General features: G+C 32.0%; 1 protein-coding gene across 4 annotated transcripts; it reads left to right on the top strand.

Moving 5' to 3' along the window:
* The first annotated feature begins 1,996 nt into the window (after positions 1–1,996).
* Positions 1,997–22,304, top strand: Spt20. Of its 4 annotated transcripts, none has more exons than XM_068771587.1 (18): positions 1,997–2,151; positions 2,233–2,484; positions 3,055–3,210; positions 4,230–4,466; positions 4,621–4,842; positions 5,480–5,632; positions 6,019–6,328; positions 6,451–6,590; positions 7,404–7,486; positions 9,487–9,547; positions 10,009–10,281; positions 10,680–10,829; positions 12,243–12,375; positions 13,608–13,903; positions 16,098–16,232; positions 16,862–17,060; positions 18,756–18,905; positions 19,749–22,304. In XM_068771587.1, the coding sequence occupies exons 1-18, from the start codon at positions 2,116–2,118 to the stop codon at positions 19,832–19,834; spliced, it is 3,072 nt and encodes a 1,023-aa protein (XP_068627688.1). In that variant the 5' UTR covers positions 1,997–2,115; the 3' UTR covers positions 19,835–22,304. The 4 variants fall into 4 exon arrangements, with proteins under 4 accessions (XP_068627688.1, XP_068627687.1, XP_068627686.1 ...); XM_068771586.1 differs by having other exon boundaries at positions 6,451–6,602; positions 10,012–10,281; XM_068771585.1 differs by having other exon boundaries at positions 6,451–6,602.
* Positions 22,305–22,582: the final 278 nt, after the last annotated feature.

Raw genomic sequence — 22,582 nt, 5'->3', positions numbered from 1 at the left:
CTTGATCTACCTCTTTTAAATTCAGCCACCCAGTACGCAACCGTAGAATAGGGTACAGCATCACCCCCTAATGTCTGCTGAATGTCCAAAAAAATTTCCTTCGTAGACATTTTTTTCAAACTGAGATATTTTATCACCGCACGTAACTCACTTTTATCCATAATTTTGACTTTTTAGCAACTCGTTGCACAAAAAAATTTATTACATGCGAACGAAGTGACAAAAACTAATGACAGTCTGCATAAATATAGTGTGATAGACACTCTTTAATTTGAATATCGAACTTGATCCAAAAAGGTTTCATATATATGCACTTCTAAGAACTTTTTGATTCACCCTCGTATACAACATAATTACACCAATGCCTCGCTTTGCGTCGTTTCGTTTTGCGTTTATTTCGAAATTACGTCGCTGCTTAATTAGCACTAATTTTCACTGTGCGTCGTTAGATTTTCGAGGTTGCGTTGTTTTGGGTTCGAGTCTTTATTTTTTTAATTTTCTATTTTTTCTAAAAGTTGGCTACACTTTTGTTTCTAATTGCTACATGCCATCAAAATTCGGGGATTCCCTTTCCAACTAAAATTCAACGCAATTTGAATACAGTTTTATTTTCACTTAGTTTTGCTAATTTTAAGAGTTCAGTTTCAATTACGTAATGTGTTGTAATGTAGTCTGTTGTGCTTTTTTAAAAAGAGAATAATAAATTTATATAAATTTTTATATGTTGTTTCTGGTTACAAAAAGGTTATTTATGGCCAGAGTTACATTATTTTTGTTTTTTAAATGTTTACCTTGTTCAATTTTCTTTTTGAAAAGTAGTATTTCCGTGACCCTGAAACCTATCTTCTGTATTTACATGGTTTGCTATAGAAAATCTTAATTCACTTTGCGGCGTTTCAATTTGCGTTGTGTTTTTTTGGAACGTAACCACGACGCAAAGTGAGATATTGGTGTACTATTTACTATTTGTCTCTGCAGACTGACAGACAGGTACTGCCAAAAGTAATTGATTTGTCACATTCTAATAAAAAAATAATGTAATATATTCCAGAGGGATCACTTGAAACCGTGATTGGAAAAAGGTGTAAAAGCTTTAAACCTTTTTGATGACAAAAAGGGTAAATATAATATAAATGGGGTGACTTTAATGCATATACACCTATAAACAATCATTCTGTATAGTCAATATGAACGTTCTCGGTCACGCTGGCGTGATGAACAGTCTCTCTACTCTTAAACCGTTATCACCGACACTTTGGCGCTAATCCTATAAAATGCTATTTCAACAAAAAAATACGCAAACTAGAAGCGGCTCAGGCTGCGGCGGACTTCAACTTTAAGATTTCTTTAATCCGCATTTACGTAATTGAAAAGAAATGAAAAATACAATTTGAGTCGACTTAGGTGTTAACAAAGTGCGACTGTCGCAATACTTTGCGATATTTTCCAAGAGGTGTATACATACAGGCATTCCGCCTGAAACAGCCATTCTGTTTCCTTTTTTTAAGATTGTTTCCTTTCAGTTAGGATTCTCTTTACTCCGAAAACTATTTTTACCTTTAAAAAAATAAATTTATATAATGAAAACTATTTTAAATCTGACACATGTATATTATACCAAATAGTTTTTTTTTAATTATTTTAACGTTCACAATCCCTCCGATGTCCATATACATACCATTAACGATATGAAATAAATCGGTAAGAAGTTTATTGAAAATAAAAAATATATTTTGTAAGAAATTAATAGGTTTAAGTTTATTCAAAATACACGTGTTATAATGTGTATAAAACTTTCACGTATATTTACCGGTACTATTTTCTAAAGGATCTTTTTTATTCCTTTTTCGATCGCGATCATGATACAAGAGTCATACAGTCGAGAAGTGCATTTTTGAAAAGAATGAACCAATACTGACAACTTTCTTTAGAACTGTCAAAAATGTTGATGGACATTGGACATGTTATTTTACTGTCATGCAGTGTGAAACATAAATAAAGCGTATTAGTTTTCCATAAATCATGACTTAATACTCAGGCCTAAACTGTTAAAATGAATCAATATATTTAAAATCGCAACTGCCATTTAAATATTTCTTTTTAATTAATGACATTATGGATGGTTTAATTCACGCGGCATTGGAAGCAGAGGCAAGTGTTATAATAGTTAAATTTGTGTTTAGAATCAAAATTTCCTCATAAATGAAATATTAAATAACAATAAAATTTCAGGTAATATTAAATCGGGTGAAACATGCGAATGCAAACTTAACACAATTTGACAGTGGTGTTCCAGACCATAAAATGACTTGGACCCATGAAAAAATGCATATTTCAGAATCTGTTGATGACAGTAGAATGAAGTTCCAAAGAAATTCTACTCCTGTAGCCAGTACTAAAATTACAGAAAAATTTGATTTGTTCAAAAAGCTCCATGAATTGTACAATGAATTAAGTAGAGATGAAGCATCACAAATTAATTATGTGAGTATCTACTTTCATTTTTAATTGATCCTTGGTTATGAAATATATTGAAGAGTATAAATTATTACAAACAATTTTGTTGTATACCAATTTATTTGTTAACTCCGAGCAAAAACAGGTTTGCAAGTTGAGTTTTTGTAATGAATTTTTAATATAGGCAGTAAAATAATCAAATTTTAAAGGGTATTTGTTATTATTTAAAACTAGTTAATAACCAATTGGATGTTTATTACATGTATAAAATGCAATTATAAAATTAAAATATCATAGATTTTAAGATTAAAAACTATTTAAATTTTGAATTTATCCTCAGGAAAGATTTATTTTTCATATTAGATTTATTTAATATTACAAATGCATGAAGGATTTTTATTGTAGTTAATAACACTTGTAAGAGTTAATATGTAAATCAGTAGTTTTGTCTACATCTGCTGACACTTCCAATTCTAAAATATTTTTTTTTGTGTATGTTATAATGTTCTTATCATATCCATATTTCTTAAAAAAAGTGCATAAATTTCTTATTAAAAAAGTTTCACAAAATATATTGTTTTCTTTTATGTTTTACAGCAAGGTCTTAAAACAACTTCATACTTATTAGAAAAGTTATTAGCAACATATAATCTTAATACTCTAATAATAAATCTGTATCCGGGCAATAAAGGTTATTCATTGTCTTTAAAAGTTAATGGTAATACACAATACATTCAGCCACCTGAAGTCAATGTAAGTAATTTTTTAAATAAAAATGTTTTTTAAGCTTTCCCCCCTATTTCATGAACTTAATGAAAGCCCCCTTTGCCACACTTGTGGGTGGAATTTTGTAAGTTCCATTTTTAGATGACCTCTTATTAGAAAAAGGAATACTCCTATTAAATTTCAAGTATCTAAGACATGTAGTTCCAAAGATATATGTGTACATATATTTAGAAATTGTATCTTAAAAATTGTTGATAAAGATGTTACATACATTCAATTATATTACATCTTACACCTTATGTGAGAACTGTTTGCTATTAAATATCAACATTCTTTTACTGGGGTTTTTCTTAGATTTCAGAATATTATTGTATAAACTGGTTATATTGACTCAAATGTTAACATAATTTTTTCAAAATTTTATTTTGTAATTTAATTCTATACATTAACTTAAATAGACCATATTATTATTAAAAAGTGAAAAACCATTTTGATTGAAAACAACTTTAGAAGACTAAAGTAATCTCTTAGTAGTCTAGATTTTTGTAATAAAATGTAATTGTGTTAAATTCTTATAGTAACATTTTTTGTTTTACCAAATAGGTCAAACAATAAATTCAAATAGAAACTGATTTCAAATACATGTTTGTAAAAAAGAATGTATATCTAAATACATGTATAGACTAGCATTCAAAATTACATTATTATTGAAAGCATTTTCGGAAAAAAAATGTCTATTAGCGGGTTAAATGTCTATTAGCTGGTTTAGTTTATTGTCCATTCATCGATGGATAATAAACTAAACCTGTTTATGGTTGACACTTGAAAAATAGTTGTCTACTTATAGTTAGACATTGAAGCCCTCTCCATAATTACCTAGTCAATAGACAAAATTTGGTGAATAAGTATTGATTATCCCTTCCATGGTTAGATCCTGTACTTTTTCCATTCTGTATCAATTTATCAAAGTCATTTGTGTCTACAATGAACAACATAAATGATTTCAATGTTTTAATAATATTTTATTCAATAATCTACTTTACCAGATACAAAATCAAGAGGAAACACTAATTGAGACCCCCCGGTGGCCATATGAAGAAGAAGAACTTCTCAGTTATATAGATAATGAGGAATTACCTGTGGTCCTTCTAGATTTGTTAGAATCAGAACACTCATCACTTTTCTACTCTGGCTGCATAATTGCTCAAATAAGGGATTATAGGCAGGCATATCCTAGTTTTCTTTGTGATACACATCATGTCTTATTAAGGCCTACTAATCAGGTAATGTACTTTTTAAGGTAGTTTTAAAAAACTTTTATGATGTTTAATGATGTACACTTACAATAGTAAATAATAATTACTCATAAATTCGATCCAATAATTATGAGTTTTTTATTTAGAATTAATTTTAATTTTATTATTTCCCGTATTTTAGAGTATAATAACAGATGCCATGTGTATTGGAGGAAAATGTGGCTGGACAGGTGAAGAAAGAGGAGCTCTTGAAGCAGTAGAAGCGGCCTTAGTGCATGCAGCTGCTCCACCCCTTTGTTTAGATCCACGACCAGCTGTAGGACTCTTAGCTGCTCGATTACACGCTGCCCCAAGAATTTTTAATACACCTAGAATACGACGACAGGCAAAGCGATATTCCCAGGTAATATTTAACAATAGATTCCCTAAGCTTTTAACATGAAATAGAATAAAGAGCTATACAAGATGTATTAGGAAATACATACGTTATGTATAAATTATATGAAATATTTAATTTTTTTGGTATTATAATGCAGGAGGGGCTATTTCTCGAAATTTAAAATTATTTTCGGGCCGCACGCGTAGGCGCATTTAAAACACGCAAAAGAACGTTTTTTTTTACAAAACTCGTACTCATTGACTTTATTTAAACAAAAGTACAAAATATGTGTTTTGAAGTTAGATATAATGGCACATGTATATGACAGCACTCATAATAATACTTAAAATGCCGGTTAATCAATTATGATCGGTAGTTGGATTTCGCTAATTTTATAGTGGAATAATAATAATTATTATTCACTGCAGTAATTTGTTTCAATTTCCCAGGAGCTGACATAGGTAATATATAGTTAAGTATTGAAATAATTCTACAATCAATCGGAGTCAAAAATAAACGTTTAAAGAGCCGCATGTGGCTCCCGAGCCGCAGTTTGGCCACCTCTGTTATAATGAGTAGCATTTGTTCCTTAACACAGCCTTGTAATGAAATTTTTTTATTATGTATTTGAAATATATTGAAATAGTAATAATATTTTCAGGTGGCGGTAAATAGAAAAAGAAAATTGGACCAATTTACCCACTACCATGGGTTAGAATTATTAGAATTAATTCATAGACAGAGAGCTAAGAACAGCAGGCAGTCTGTTCCACTTACCCGACTTACCTCCAAATATCCTAAAAAGCCACCAGAGGTAATTATTAATCATTTATTAAAAAATAATAATTCATTAATGTTGAGTTTGATGTAGACATAAAAATATTTTTAAGTCCACAGCAAAGTCAACAATTGATTAACTTAACGAGCATACTAGTAGCTACATAGTTTGTGTGTGTTTGTCATAGTACTTCTTACAGATATCCAGATTGTTTTTGAAAATATTCAGTACAGGTGTACCAACACAAACTGAATGTTGATATTAAGTAATATCGTTTTGTTCATTTAAAATAGTAATATTTATGATTGCGGACAGAAAAACTTTCCGATTTAGTTTAAAGTCAATAATAATGGACAAGTGTATCCATTTGGTGCAAATATGTAGAAGTAATAGTTGATTTTTATATATTTCGGTATGTACAGGTGTTCAAACCAATAGAGCCACCTAAAATGGATTCAGTACCACTAGTTTTGCCGTCTGAACCGACCGCTCCACTTCGTTTAGCACGGGCATATGAACGTCCTCGGCCGACATCAGACTGTCAACCACAGTTAGTGGAAGAATACATTCTAGAGACTGAAAAAACTTCCCCACATGCTGGTGATGGATTTTTCCATATCAAACTTTCAATATTACAAAGGCCGTCCGATCAGGAGTTCCTTGGAGAGTTGTATGTTGATAGAGATCACGTTGAAGGTGAAAGGAATGGAGCTGCGTGTCGATTTACATTAGGTTAGTGATACTATAAATTATAATATGCAACCATATTTTAGATATAATATCAGAATATTTTATAAATATATTATTAGGATATTTTTGTATGAGTATTTATACGATAATTATAAACATTTTAGGATCAAGACTTCAAGCAAATAAATATATCCAACAGTTCACTGAGATTTTTACTGAAGAGGGACGTAAATCAGTGAGGATAAAACATATTGTACCTGGACAGTTACCAAGGGTATCTTTCACTGGTGGTATGAGAGAAATGGTAAACAAAAATGTAATAAAAATTCAATGTTTTATTTCTTATTAACATTAACTTTAATATTTTACTTTACAAATATATGTTAATTATATAAATCCTTATTTTATGGTCGTGGTAGTTTGTTATTAAATTAGTAAGTCATAATAATTAATATCATAAACAAAGTTTATGATGGCCCTCGTAAGTTAATGTTAACCAGAGGGCCATGGAAAAGGCTATACTCGGAGTTTCGCTGGGTGATCGAATCAGAAATGGGGAGATCTACAGAAGAACCAACTCTACCGACTTAGCTTGAAGAATCGCTCGTCTGTATAGTCAGTATATGGGGCACATTGCTCCTGCAATCGATGGCCGTTGGGTCGAAAGGTTCTCTAATAGCGACCACGAGCCGGTAGTCACTACATTGTAAAGCTCGTGGAAAGTCGCTGAGTGCGGGCAATGTAAGACCGGTCATCGTGACCTTCTTTGAGGGAGGCCCGTATTTTGAAGTGAGGGTTCATCGGCTGAAAAAAAAGATATAATGTTTTAATGTATCCAATGAGATTGAATTCATGCTATTAATAGTTTATGTCGGTTGTTATAGTATAAAAATGTTTGTTTCAATACTATGCACACTATGCATAAATAGGTACAATAGGTATTTCCAATATTTATTTAAGAATAAAATTTAGCTATTTCAACTTTTAATGATAACTGTTATGGCAATGATTTAATAATAATGTTTATGCCTATGTTTTATAACAATAACATTATGTTATAATTAATTTGGTAACAAACTTTAATCAAAGGTATTTAAGATCAATATTGAATTTACAGGGGCAGCAATTATTGTTACAACAGAGATCTGCAGCGGCAAATAGTTCTACCGTTCAAACACATGCAACTACAGTTCCTGTTGTGTAAGTAATAAAAAAGTTTTTTAGTATTTCTTTTTCTTCTCTCAATTTCTACGTTACCCTCTAGTTGTTTTATAGTATATCCTATATACACAATCTAGCCATAAATATTGTTCAAGCCAAAAAAAACTTTTTTGTTGTATGTAACTTTAATTACTATTTCAGTATGTTAGATAATATAAAATCATTTAAAATATATAGGCTTACAATACAGTCCTTTAAACGATATCAATAGGAGCATGCACTCTTTCTATGGGAAAATTCTTCTCAGCCAGTATGGATCAGTATGGATTGTTTTAGAGACTTCAATTGTCATGGCGTTTAGAGAAAGCCTTAACCTCTAAAACTGACCATAAATCATAATCCAGTAGATTAAGATTAGGACTAAATAGCGGACGGTGTTTAGCTTTGATGAACTCCGAAACTTTCGTTTCTAACCATGATTGGGAGGATCAAGCTTTCAGACTCAAGTGTTGCTAAAAGGACCATTCTTAGGTATTGAAGATAGTCTTGTTAAGGCGCTTAACTACTTCCTCAAGAATAGTATCTTGATACTCTTGTGGTGATGTTTTGATACCTTTGTTATGAAAATATGACTCAGTTACTCCTATGTGCCTTACATTCTACCAAACCATCACTAAAGTCGGATAATGCACACGTTATACTCTGTTGCCTAATTGGAAAGCTTCATTAGAGTTTTCAACATAAATACGTCATTTTGTTTGTTGAAATATTGCTCAATCGTAAAAAAATTCTCATCTGTAAAATGCGTCCCTTATTGGCTGCTAGCCCTAAGTTATCTTTTAAAATACGAGACATTGTTCTACGCGCCATTTTCATCACCCGAGATAAAAAAATTTTGAACAGGATAGCTTCAAATTCTCTCCCTTACTGCTTTGAGCACTACAAGGACGGTTAGATCTTTCTCTGTCAAAACTTACTGTAGGTTTTATTGTAACTATCAATAGCCCGGTACAAAAACATTTGACTAATACCAAGCATATGGAGGATTCTAAAAATTGCATTTTACTCCATACCAACTTTATGTAATGCAGTCAAAACGATTTTGTTCTCTTTCTTCCTCCTGTTCTATTCTACAATAGATTGGCCTGAAAATAAGAAAACACAATAAAAATTCTATAAAAATGACAGATACCAAATTCAAAACTAAATTTTGGTATATTTTCGATTATAATAGTATTTAATGGCCAGATTCAGTATATGTGGACAATTAAATTATTAAATATAAAAACAAACTTAATATTATAATGAATAGTAGACAATATTTTTATCTGTATATAGTGTAAACATTAATAACTATTTACTTAGATTTGACCGTTCTAATATTAACCTGTATTTTTTTATTATTATAAGTATGTAGTTTTAATATAAGTATGTAGTTATTATAAGTACGCGTCGGCGAGATGGGGGGGGGGGAGGGATAAGGGTCTCCGTGTAGTAATTATCATATAATATTGTTTTATTTCATCTATAATTATTTAATATTTTTTCAATTTCAATTTTAATCTTTAATAATTTATAATAAGAAGATATTAAAATAATAAGTCATTTAAGATAATTCTTTAAATGAACTCAGAATTATCATATAAATAGTCATTAATTTTAAAAAGTTAATAAAACAAAAATCTGTAATGAAATCATATTATGGTGGGAAAGATTTTTTAGTGATAATAAGACTTAGGATTATCCGTCTGAATTATCTTTAGGCTCTTCGGAGAGATCTGCTCTCATATCAGGCCGCGATAGAAACTCTCGTAGCTTTAAGTTGAATGATGCCATTATTTGCTCTTCTGGTTTCCTTTTTCTCTTACACAAGTAATCACTGTAAATAATCGCAAATAGATAACTAAGTATAGATGATATTCAAGCTTTAGCAGGAATATTAGATTATATTAAAAGTTTGTAAGGTTACAAAAGCTTGTGTGTAAATTAACGATTAATTTAAATTGATAACGTAATTATCGATTTAAATTTCTTTTCAGAACATCTGCCATTGCGCCTACACCTAATGCACATGCAAATACAAGACAGTTACCTATTTTGGTTAGTGTTTTTCAATTTATATTTCACAAACTATATTCATATTTTGTGTATAATTATAAAATGTATATGAATAGTGCATGATCAGAGATCGGATATACGGACGCTAAGCTAACTCTTTAGTTTTTAGTATATTTGCGTCCAAATATCCGATCTCTGTACATAAAACTGTCACTCTTAAATATTGAATAAATTGTCATCTTTAACATTAGGACTGTAGTCAAGGTATTGATAAAAGAGATAAAATAAAAGTGTTAAATTTACGAAATCATATTTAGATATAGTCTTGTCTCATTTGAGCTGAGATTTAGAGATAGTACAAACACATAAATACTATATATAATATATAAGGAACGTATAACATTTAGACTGCAATAATATAGATATGGGATTTGTTAAGAATTACTTTTATCTTATTGTTTTAATCTGTTAAGAATATGTGCACTAATAGATATTCGTAATAGCAGGCTCAACTACAACAAGTGGGTAGCGTGGGCGGCGTTGCAACCGTTGGGACTGTTGTGGGCACTGTGGGCAACGTTGCGACTGTTGGAAATGTTGCTGCAGTGGGCAACGTTGCTTCTGCAGCCAACGTTGGCTCCGCGAGTAACGTGGGTAGCGTGGGAAGTGTGAGCAGCGTGGGCAACGTGGGAAACGTGGCTGCGGCTGCTGTTGTTACGAATGATGTTGCACTGAAGCAGCAGCCATCACCGACAACACCTCGTCTCTCACCGCAGGTGATTTACTTATAAATCCATAGATGAAAGCTTGTTAAACTAATTTTGCTTTCAACTCATATTTTAGTCGTTATAGTTTAAGGTATTTTTTTTTACATTTTTTATGCATTAATAAATACACAAACCATTCTATTACATTCATTAATGTAAAAAGACAATGATTTAGAGGAAAATTCTCAATTTCAACCGCATACCAGAGTAAAGTAAGTTTTCTGTTCATAATCATAGCGAGATCTATGTTCACTACTGGATTCTCTCCTCTTAGATTTCCAATAGGATTGTTCGGATGCGGCCTGCCCACTACCACGGGCTAAAAATTTCCATTATACCTTTTGATTTATGTTATTCTATAAATTACTTTTTTTTTTAAATATCTTAAAACGAATGTGAAATTTCAGGTACATGATATCCATTCGACGCAAGCGTCAACAAATCAGCTATTGGCACAGCAATTGACCAACCCACCTCAGCCTTTAAACCCTCAGAAAATGCAGTCTGCTATTATACACATACAACATCCTCTAATGTCTTCTGCGGGCACTTCGCAGGTGATTGCCTTATTTTGTACTTATATACTTGCTAGATGAAGACTATAGCGGTGTTCATTGTTCTCCGTTCTGTAACAGTAGCTAGTGTAACTATGGAGGTGTTATAGTGCTACCGATAACACTGTACCGCAAGCGGGTTCGGAATCACTATAAAAAAGCTGCGCAGAATTTTATAAGTCAAACCCTGAGTAGCATCGCATTGTAATCGGTTGTGCATATCTTTTACTAACAGGGATGCCTTCACTTTATAGTACAAATGTTAACCATTACATTTGTAACGAGGATCAGACGTAAAACGTGTTTATTTTTTATTTGCCACTTAGTATTTCGTCGTCTTTCGATAACTTTGGTATACATTGTTATAAGGTATTAAAAGTGTGCATAAGGCAATACTAATATATATATTGATATGAACGAAAATTAGTATGGAAAAGAATGAAAGAAAATTGTAGAATGAAAGAAGAGGAAAGATAGATCTTAAGAGGAATGACAGAAGAGTATAAAAATAAAAAAGGTTGTGAAAAAAATTAATAAAAGAGGAATAAAAACCCTGTCCCAAACAAGATAGGGGTACATACCAAGTATGAAATACTGTCAACTCATAATCTTATACAAGATCCGGATTCGCAGAGTTATCATGGGATTATTGTATGAATCAACAGCATTGTTGCCAGGGAGAAAAAGATGCAAGCAAAGAAATTTAGAAACTATGCCATCTTTATTATGGTTATTTTGAATACCTTGACGTATTAATCTTTCAATTAAATGGTTTGCTAAGTGTCTTTAACATATATTTTACGAAGACATGTCTTATACGGGTACATGGAATACTTATTTTAAGTAAACAAAATTAAACCTGGTTTAAATGTTGTCAATGAGGTATATCCCTTACCAAAAGTTAAACATTGTAAAAATATTGAAACGCGTACATTAAATAACAGGCTAAACAGACTCTCATTTAACTTTTGATACGAACATAACTTTGTTACGAAAATATTGGGTAATATTATATTCGTGCATTTAATTTTTCATCATTTAAACATTTATTGGACATGTGGCTCAGAAGTTTATAAATACAGGATGATCGATTATAGGTGTAAAAGCTTTAAAGGAGTGAATGGACAATTCATTTGACAGCAAATAGCCCCTCCAATAATTTTTGACGATTCAAATGATTCTGATATATATAATTTACAATGATTAATTTTAATATGCAGTAATTCGAATTATGGGAACGCTTCCATGCTGTGTTGTCTTTACGTTAATTATTTCTGAGACCGTTGATTTTAGAATAGGGTGTACGATAAAGTAATTAACAGCCAATGAGCTATACAATCACATTTTCAAAGCTTTGACACCTGTAACCAATTAAGCTGTAAACCATTTAATATTATCTTTTGTATATTTAAACAGGTACAGAATATTCAATACACGAATACCTCGACCACGCAGCAAAAGGCTATTGTTACCAAGCCAAGAACAACCAATCCTGCCATAAGTGCACTTGTGACAAGCCTCATGAACTCTGCACAACAATTCCAACAAGGTTTGCTCGTTAAATTTTTCAAATATTTAATTGATGCAAAACTAGAATCAGATAAACTAACTTTTGGAACGGAAGTCAAATATAATTGCCACGGATTTTGTTAGCGTTCTGTGATTTTTAATTCAAGTAAAAAAACTTTCATTCGAATACGTACCAATTCATACTGGATTAGAATCTGTTACCTTCTCTTTGAAATGAGGCTAGTGTGTCTTATAGTTATAGCGAATAGATAAAGATTGTGTTTAGAAAAGAGTAATCTTTCCGACGTAAAATTTTTTCGACTGGTCAAATTAACCACTTCGGTACGAGAGTTGACTATAGTCAACGGCCACAATTCGCACGGCCTACTCTTATCTGCCGCGACACTGAGCCTGTCTTGCTTTTTTAAACATTTGTGATGAGAGTGTTTTATTTCGTTTCGATTTATTTATTTTATTTCGCCTAAAGAATACATCCTGATACAACGCATTACGTTCACGTAATGTAACCATAAGAAACTGTGATTGCAGGGATAAGTTAAAATTTCTTGGTTAACTTCTAAAAGTCGACTAAAGTCTACGTTTGACTGTGACTAAAGTTTTGTGGCCGACAAGCGCCATACCGAAGTGGTTAAATGCTGGGTACTATAATTTTCTTGCATGTCGAAGTAATTGATGCGTATCTTAGTGAGTTTGTTGTGGGCTCTTTTCAGACTAGCTTAAGTTTAAGGATGCTATTATAAGCTATTATAGGGGAGCTAAATCTGATTCTAGTTTCTGTCAAATTAAGTTCTCTTGGCATGTTTTTCATGACTGTAAATTGTCCTAAGTGGATAACAAAATGAATAAATGATTAACATAGAAGTGGAACAGGCCATATTTGCGAATCTTTTTCTCTTCCATTCCTTTATTCATTTTCGAGCGTGGAGTTGCGCTGTGCAAAGAGCGTAAGCTGCGCAAAGAGCGCTACTGGCGATTGACATCCCTTCTCCCTTCAGGTATAGAACTAAAAAAGCATTGCCTACAGTTTTCGGTGGTCTATGTGAAAGCATTGAGTCGTTAAGTAGTGAGTAATGCGTAAACATAATGCAGCACATCATCATGCTATGAGAGATGTTTATGTTCCATTGTTGACGAGCACCTACTTTATATAATCAAAAATATGCCTCAAAATTCTTTTTGGTTCATTTTTAGTGTACAAGATAAGTAATCAGCTTTATATTTTGTTATAATAGAATACTTTTGGTATTTCAGCGGCCAGCCAAAATGCTGCAAAAGCAGTAGTCAGTACTACAAATAGCAATGCAACGATTCTGAACCTACTGAACAGTGCGCCAGCGGCTATGACTCACGCGACGCACGCTTCCCATGCGACACACGTGACCCACGCAACACATTCGACGCACGCAACCCACGCAACGCACGGCAACACTGCGACAGACGGCACAATTGACGCGCATAAATTGCTCGGTCGTACTGTTTCCATCGCAGGTGCGAGGTTAATAGCCACAACGACAGCGTCGCATACATTACCAACTTATACGCAACAGGTAATTAATAACTTTTTTTATATATACATTTACTGTAGATACCTAAAATAGCTTTAACCTATGATTATTTTTTTATTTACCTTTTAATTTTCATTCAATTCACTGTTGTTTTATAAGACGCTACAAATAAAAACGAAAAATATTTTTCCAAGTAATGACATTAAATTTTACATTCTAGAGTTTACATTAGGCGGGCTACTGTCATGAGTACTCAAATATCCGTATTAATAATTAAATTTATGTAAAATAGTTTGTCTGTCTATATGGAAACAAATATAGCTATATAAGTATACCACTACAATAAGTATAAACCAAAAATTAAGTTTAAGTTACTATTTAATAATTTTAAATGTTTGTACATTAAATTTTCTTTTCTTAAATAATTACGTAAAGAGTGATAAAAGTAATATATAGGTAAATATGTTAATATTTGCAGTTCCACAACTTAGATTTAATGCTTCTAAATCTATAAATTCGAATGAATTTGTAAAAGTAGCTAACTTCGTTTAGTCTTTGATATTACTTTAACTATTTTAAACTTATTATCTGTCCAATAGACGTATTGTCTTTTTTATATTTGTTTACAATATACGCTATTTTTCTATTATAGTTAAAATAATTGCTAAAACTAGTAATTGGGTGCTTCACTTTCATAGTTCACGTTAAATGGTTTTGTTTTATTTGTTAAATAAGCGAACGGTTTGAATCTGTTTGTGTTTCTTCGATCTTCGGCGATGGCTTGGAAAGAACTCAAAACTTTGATCTTTTATTTTATCTAGTCTTTAAAATGAACAATGTCATACGTTCCGCATTTTCTAATGAAAACAGTTTGTTTTTGGAAATAAATGCTTCGGACTTGTGTACAGAGTACAAAATTCCGGTGTAATATGAAATCGTTCCAATACATACGTATATTCTATACCCGTTACATCAACCAGCGTTGTGAATTTATTAATGATTATTACAATATACTGCATTCGTCGAAGAGTTAATACAAGAAAATGTACATGTTATCTCATTGGATATTACTATGTAAAGATTTGTCTATATGGTGGCAATAAATAAGCCTACGTCTGCCATTTTTACGTTTTAGCAATAACCTTCTATTGTTATGTAAGGGACTCAGATTGATATTGAATGAGACAATTAAATTAAATGAGTGTTGGGGTTTTATTGAATAACTTTTATTAAATAACCCTGTATTTTATTTACGTAAATTGTTTCTAGCATTTGATTGATAAAAAATCTCTATGTAAACGCATCTTAACACTAGTTAAAAATTGTTGAAGCCCACTAAATTCGAAATTCAATCATCATACCCTTCTTTTGCTTTCAAAAGTGCTTTATTAACTCTATTTGGCGAATGTAGTATATATGATTCGTAAGTCTTTTGTCCAGCTAGACCATCTTGATGTAGTTAGACTGTTATACATTGCGTGTGTATTGCAGTCTTACTGCAGCGTAGATATCTCTCAGTGTGGAGGGTTTAGTAAATAATTATATAGTCGAATACTACGTCTGATTTTTTAAATAACGGATTTTTTAAATTGAAGTAGTAACCTACAGCGGGACTGTGGAGGGCTTCATATTTTAAATAAATTATTTTTAGTGTAGTTTTGAGGTTTTATGTAATGGTTTGTTACAAAAGTCTCGTGCTCGTGTCTTATGCGCCATATTTTAAAATCTTTTATGAGAAATAGTAACAGCTACCAGCTAAATATAAGAAATAAAAATAAATTTGTAACGCCTAGATTTCGTTTTCAAAGTGTTAGCAAATATTGTATGGATTTGGGTGTACATATATATAATAAAGCTCCACAATATATCTTAGACTCAAGTCCTCTGAGTTTTGAATAAAAAAATTAAAAGTTTATTATTAAATGAATCCTATTACAGTATTCCTTTTTATAGTTTTTAGTTGATCGAAATATGTGGAACAGATCAGCGTTCTGAGCCAGTGGTAGCTGGCTACTTATAATGTTAAAATAACCGACTATTAAAAGGCGCATGTAAATGCCTATTTGAAAAAGAATATTTTGAATTTGAGTGATAAGTGAGTTAAGGAGATACGACGTATTTCGTTTCTAAATCCACGGTATAATACAGATCGAATTGTTTAATAATAAAGTGATAAAATAAAGATTGTATGAAACCATATTGCGAAGCTGTATTGAAATAGTATCGTCTGTTACAGGTTATGAGTGGATACACTCGTGACAGTGAAACAGCGAATGTATCGAGTAGTGAGAGTGCGTTGTTAGAGAGACTTATGGGCAATGAGCCCAACTCCACACCCGCATCACAACAGCAACCTGTATGCCATTTACAGGTAGCTTTATAACTAAACCGCAGTCAACAAAAATAATTATCAAATGAATGTTATGTTTTGTTTTATGACGTGCGGAAAGATGCATCCGAATTGGTTGAATAGGTTAGAAGTACATTAGAACTGACCATAAATTGTTATTTTTGTGAATAGATAAACATCATATAAAATTTTTTAGATGAATATTATCTGTGATTGTAATTTAACTTTTTTGTCGTAACAAGTCTTTCATGGCTGGTGATTTAATTATACTAAATATTTTTATTACAAACCTGTGTTATATTTTTATCTTTATTGCTTAAGTTTTTACTAACAAAAGTTGATTTTTAGTTATTAATTTTACTATGTTGTTTTGCATTATTAAACAAATTGCATGATTTACCAAGTACATGATGTTTTTCTGTTTATGAAAATAAAAATTTTAAGGATCAGACTTATTAAAATATTTTTTGACGGTATACATTAGTGTTATTGGTGTTTCAGTTATACGATTCACGAACCCGCGAAAAATAGAATAAAAAATTGGCTAGGGCAGGAAATTTTCAAAATTGGTATAAATATGAGACAATGCATCTAAGCCGTCTATACTTATTATAAATTCACAACACTTTGAAACCCAATTTCTGTTCCAGGGTTTAAGTTTAACGTCGCTACAGGGTCTACAGGGTCTCCAAGGGTTGCAGAACGTTCAAGTTCAGATACCGGGGCTGTCAGCGCCAATATCCTTGTCGTTAAATGTGTCCGGTGCACCTAGTGGCCTTCTGGTATCGGTGCCGCCCACGACTTCCGTTGTCCTGACAAACCAACCCTCTGTTCTATCATTACCAATAGGTAAGTCAGTAATAAGAAATTAGGTTCTACTTCAAATAAGAGGTCATCAGCCGAATCTACCTCTGATAGGCAGAGTTCGGGAAACTTCGAAACATCTAGTCCAAAATAGAGCAATGTCTGAAGATGAAACTTCGACCAACGTCTGTTGCTGGTGATAACTCACGGATTCGAGATGTGGTAGGCCTTATAAGAAAACTTAGTCATCTAAAGATCAATGAACAAGCTCAGTTTCGCTTCACAATTGCATCAGAAAAGAGAAGATCTACAGAAGAACTAAGGTTTCTGATGTAGCTCAAAGAATTGTTCGTCTGAAGTGGCAATGGGCGGGGCATATCGCTCGTACAACCGATAGTCATTGGGGCTTAAAGGTCCTCGAACGGCCACTTTGAGTCGGAAAACGCGGCGTGGGTAGGTTACCCACTAAGTGGACCGATGACATAGTTAAGATCACAGGGAGTAGCAGGAAGCAGGCAACGCAAGACTGCTCATCGTGGCGATCTTTGAGAGAAGCTTATGGCTTATGGCTTGCAGTGGGCGTCTATCGGCTGAAAAGAAGAAAAAGAAGAGAAAGTAGAAATTGTGCCAAAAGTTTTACAATATATCTTTTAATTGATTATTCCAAGACTAGTACTAAACATGTACACGAGTTGGTCAATGTAGTATATTCGCTGGAGAGAGTTACTAAAGCCCTCTCGCACTTGCCCTTTTGTAAGCGAATGAAAGTGTATACATGATTGTAGAGAGCGTCAACAATTGTAAGTAAGTTTACTTAAGGCGGCTTTTTTAAAGTTGAAAAACATGTCAAGTCGTAGGATAAGTCAGATCAACTGCATTTTACCAAAACAACTGCAAATGAAGAATGACATGTAGCTCTCGTGTAAACACATACCTAGCTAGATATAACTTCTCAGTGAGATAATAGACCATTCAAATTATAATGTTAAATATTCAATTTTTTTTACAGATATATTATTATTGAAATTTAGTCATTGACCCATTATCATCTAGCTTATGGTCAAATATAGGCATTGGACACATAATGTATACTGATAGATGTTGATACTAAATATTTGTTTACGAATAATCATAAGACTCTTTTGCCATATTAGAATATGACTGTGATGTAACTGTGGCTAATAGGACACTAAATAATCCTGTGTAAAAATTTATAAATTCTATTTTTATTTTTTTATTTTTTTAATAGATAAATTATATAGATAGAGATAAATTAACATGTTGTCCTGGTCCTGTGCAATAGTTGCTTTGTTATATCTATAAATATTCTCGTCCAATGTCCTTTAGTGCCTTCAGATGAAGGTTTACAGCCATGTGCATTAACAGTAGAGACTTACTACACTGATGTGTGATCTTTCACTTCATTCTTCATTAGCAAGCCCATAGTCGCTCAAAGAGCCGTGGAGAGAGCTGTGCTTGAGATTTCTTTACAAGATCGAGACAACAGACTGGAACTCACAGCGTAAGACGTCCACCTGCAAGACACTGGATGCAGGTCGTTTCAAACTGGTCCTATTAGAAACCTACGAGCCAGGCATTTGTCCAGCTGTGGATATCCAATGGCTGAAATGATGATTATGATATACAGCTAAATGAAGACGGTATTGTGGTTATATCAACTTTTCCTAACATATTAAGCACACTGGAATAATTGAATTCATTGAAATATCTTCTGAGTAGCGCAACTCATGTCTGGTGGAGTGAAAGGCGCAGTACGAGGAGGCACAGTACAAGTGGTCCGGGGCACGCGGCCGGCGAGATTAAGTCGACCTACTGCGTCCACTCCACAGCCAGCGGCAACAGCGACGCGGCCGCCTCAGCCCACCGCAGGTAGACCATTACTGATAAGTTTACATTTAACTTTCAATGGCTTATAAAATCAAGCAACGTTGGCTGGCTATTACAGGCGGTTACTGTTGTTGCAAACAAGCAAAATATCGCAATGCTCTACAACAAAGGTCAACAAAATTCATATACCACTTTGATAATTAGGTCAGTTTGGTGGACACCCCACAGCTACATTTCTACCGTATTCCTAAAAGTTATGAACAGAAGGTAACCCGTGGCTGCGGGGGTCCACCTGAATTCTATAAAATATTGCTCTGCACTATAATATCTTATTAATGATGATTGTATATATATATTACATGTTATTATTGTTTACAGCCTAAAAGAGCATTAGTTAAAAACTATGTAATGATGATGATGTTTAATTTTAATAATCTCCAAGTATGTACATTTCATATTATAAAGGTGTTTGGCATATGACAATTTCTATATAAGTACGGTTATTAAATTGATATTTATTGCATGCTTATAACTGAATATGTAAATGAATAAAACCATGCAGATATAGTAGTACATGTACTTGAATATTGCAGCTGATAAAATTAAACTTACAAAAGGCTATCTCAATATGATATATCATTGAGTGATACTTGAACTTGGTACTTTAAAACATGTCACTTTCTAATATTATACAAATAAATGTCATAAAAGTTGTAAACGTGATTATTACACGTTGTTGAACAGCTAAGTTTATTGATTGTCAAATATAAGTAACTAATGAATCACTGTACTTTTTGATATTTTCTATTACTTAACCTATAAATCTCAATATTCTGTTTTATGTTGTAATTAATAAATTATTTTAATAATATTGCTACATTTCAGGAACCGCACAGTTCATCACACAAGCATCGACACAAGCGCTGAATACGCACCAAGTGAGACGGAAATCAAATCCTGACAGTTCATAGTAAATACTAATGATTCCTTTGGAACACTGCCGAACTAGTAAAATAAAGTGAAAATATGAGCAGATATTATTTAAATCAGTTTTTATTTCTTCGATTATGAAGTGAACTGTGAATAATTGTGTGACCTAAAACACTGGCCCGTGTGTGGAATCTATGAAAGTGAAATAACCTGAACCTTTGTAAATACGCCCCCGTCAGAAGAACTTTCGAGGTATTTACGTAAAAAAGTGTTACCATTAATTGTCCCCTTAAAGATATTTAAATATAAATAATTTTAGTATCAAATTTTCCAATTTTTAACATCAAATAGTAGAATATTTTAATACAACGATGTAATGTCTTTCTACGTGACAACAAGCCGATTTGTTTACATTGGTACAGTCATGTATTTTTATACGCCGTGTCATAAGTGTACGTTATTTATCAATAATTTATTTTATTCCAACTTGGACGTTAGAGGTCTTAAATTTATCATGACAAAATTTATAACTAATTTGATAAAAGTTACATATAGGGGTAAAATTAACTGATTCCAATGCATAGAGTGTAAATAAAGTTTTTGTTTCTTGTTAACTGATGAGTTTTTAACTGTAAATAGTTATTGTTAATAGAAGAATGATGAAAAATGGGTTTGTTGACGTGACTGTACTTAAAAAACGTAATTATTGGTTTAACAAACTGAAAAGTCAATTAGGTGCTTCTTTATGTATAATCAGTATTATGTATCTATTTTCTTAGAGCAGGCATATCTTGTTTTTAGAAACGAATGCAATATTCTGTTTAACACATTGATATTTATTCTTCTAAATACTTGAATTCGAATGCGTTTTAAGAATTAGATAAATTTAGAGAAGCGTACAAATGTATAGTTGTTAATTAAGGCTGCGGTCTCTTAAATGTGGGATTGTGAAATAGTGTTTAATTGTATTCATATTGTATATTATTCTAGAGAAGTTATTTTTAATTATTTTCAGAGAATTTAATGATATTTATTGCTTATTATCTGACATTAATTACTTGATTTAAGTAATAATCAATGAGATATTTTTTCCATGTAGTGAAATGAATCAAAGTGACACGACGCAATCTATGAAGGGACGTGATCATTTTTGCCACTGGTAAAAAAAATTTTGAGGGTTCTCTCTACATTTAATTCATTTAATCAAAATATCAAATATCACGGCTACAGCTAGAATCACAGTTGTGTACGGTAACTATAAAAAAATTGATTCCTACTTTATATAATACCCGTGACAAAGATATTTATTATTTTAATAAACTTATAGTTTATCTGTGTACACCGAACATATATAAAAACAATGGGCGAATATAAAGGATTTGACTCAGAATGTTGTGACTAGTGATTGGAACTATTCAATCTGTCTAATGAGGAAATATCTTCTATCTAGTTATCCAAGTAACATACGTAAAATTAAATTGGTATATTATAAAGTAAGTAAAGTTATCTCTGGTATTTTAGCTCCGTGTAGTCGAATTCAAAGATTTGGTCTAATTTTTTGGATGCTTAAGAGATAAACGCCTTTTTGGTAATCCTAGGTACGCATGTCTTGCGATTTTTGTATCGCCTGTAATATTTATTGTCTTTAACTTTCTAACGGATTTCGTGTTTGAAATGTAATCAAAAGTGACTTATTTACTCTGAAAGTGTTTTCATTAGGTTTACATTTAAAGAAAGTTTAATTTATGAACGAAAGACTTTTAACAACTTTTTGAAAAACTTTTGGATGAACTTTTTTGCCTAAGTGCTGCACATACTTGTGAAATACCCGGTCAAGTAAATGTGCCATTTCTCTTGTGAGATTTATATAAATCATAACTTATAAAATAATCACGTTTGATTTTGAATATTAATATTCTAAATTAATCCTTTTTGTTCATTTCTAGAAGTTATAGCTAAATTATTCATTAGAATCTGATTTTTTTACATACATACCCTACTGTAATTCTGATTTTGTTGCCATTTTAACATTTTTCATAAACTTCGATTGTGCTTATCTGACTGTTTCATGTTCTGTTTTTCACCCTAATAATTTACTTTTTCCAGTAGGCCCAATTAATCGGATTGAAAAAAATTTTACATGATTACTTTTCATATTTTTAAAAGTATGAAGTATTATACAATATTTTACAATATATGATTCTCTCTTGTAATTAACCAGTGTATATTAATATTATTCGAAAGTTGGAAAGGTTCTCGAGTGGCGGCGATGTGCCGATAGACGCGGTTTGGGCGACATAGTTAAGGCATAGAGAAGTAGCTGGATGTCGGCAGGCTAGACCGGGCTCTTGCAGTGGGCGATTGTCGGTTGAAGAAAAGTATAACAGCATTATTATTACTTTTTCATGGAGACGCCATTTTTTTTTTTCATAAAGACAAACATCAAAATTTTAACATTTAATGTGCTACATTTTTTATGAATTGAGTCAGTAGAATTATTACAATTTACGGTTTTGAAGTTTTTTGCCATTATGTGATAAAGAATACATGTGGCAATTATCTCCTATTAATTTTATTAAGCGAATTGTCCTAGCCAAGACATTAAAAAATAAACGTGTCAATACTGCAACCATGCAAAGATATAATTTTGTTACTTAGAGTTGTTTTGTCGTAAAATACACAAACTTAATTTTTTCTTATATGTTTCATTATTCAAAAAATACATAATTGAGGTCTATAAATGGTAGTGAATTGAAGATTGTTTATGTGTTTTCCAAATTTCAAACTTG

Source organism: Battus philenor, unplaced genomic scaffold (genome assembly GCF_028537555.1).
Source record: "Battus philenor isolate CCGP_79_NKW_IND1 unplaced genomic scaffold, ilBatPhil1.0.hap1 SCAF_4, whole genome shotgun sequence".
Taxonomy (NCBI): domain Eukaryota; kingdom Metazoa; phylum Arthropoda; class Insecta; order Lepidoptera; family Papilionidae; genus Battus; species Battus philenor.
This window is presented reverse-complemented; position numbering and strand designations above follow the sequence as displayed.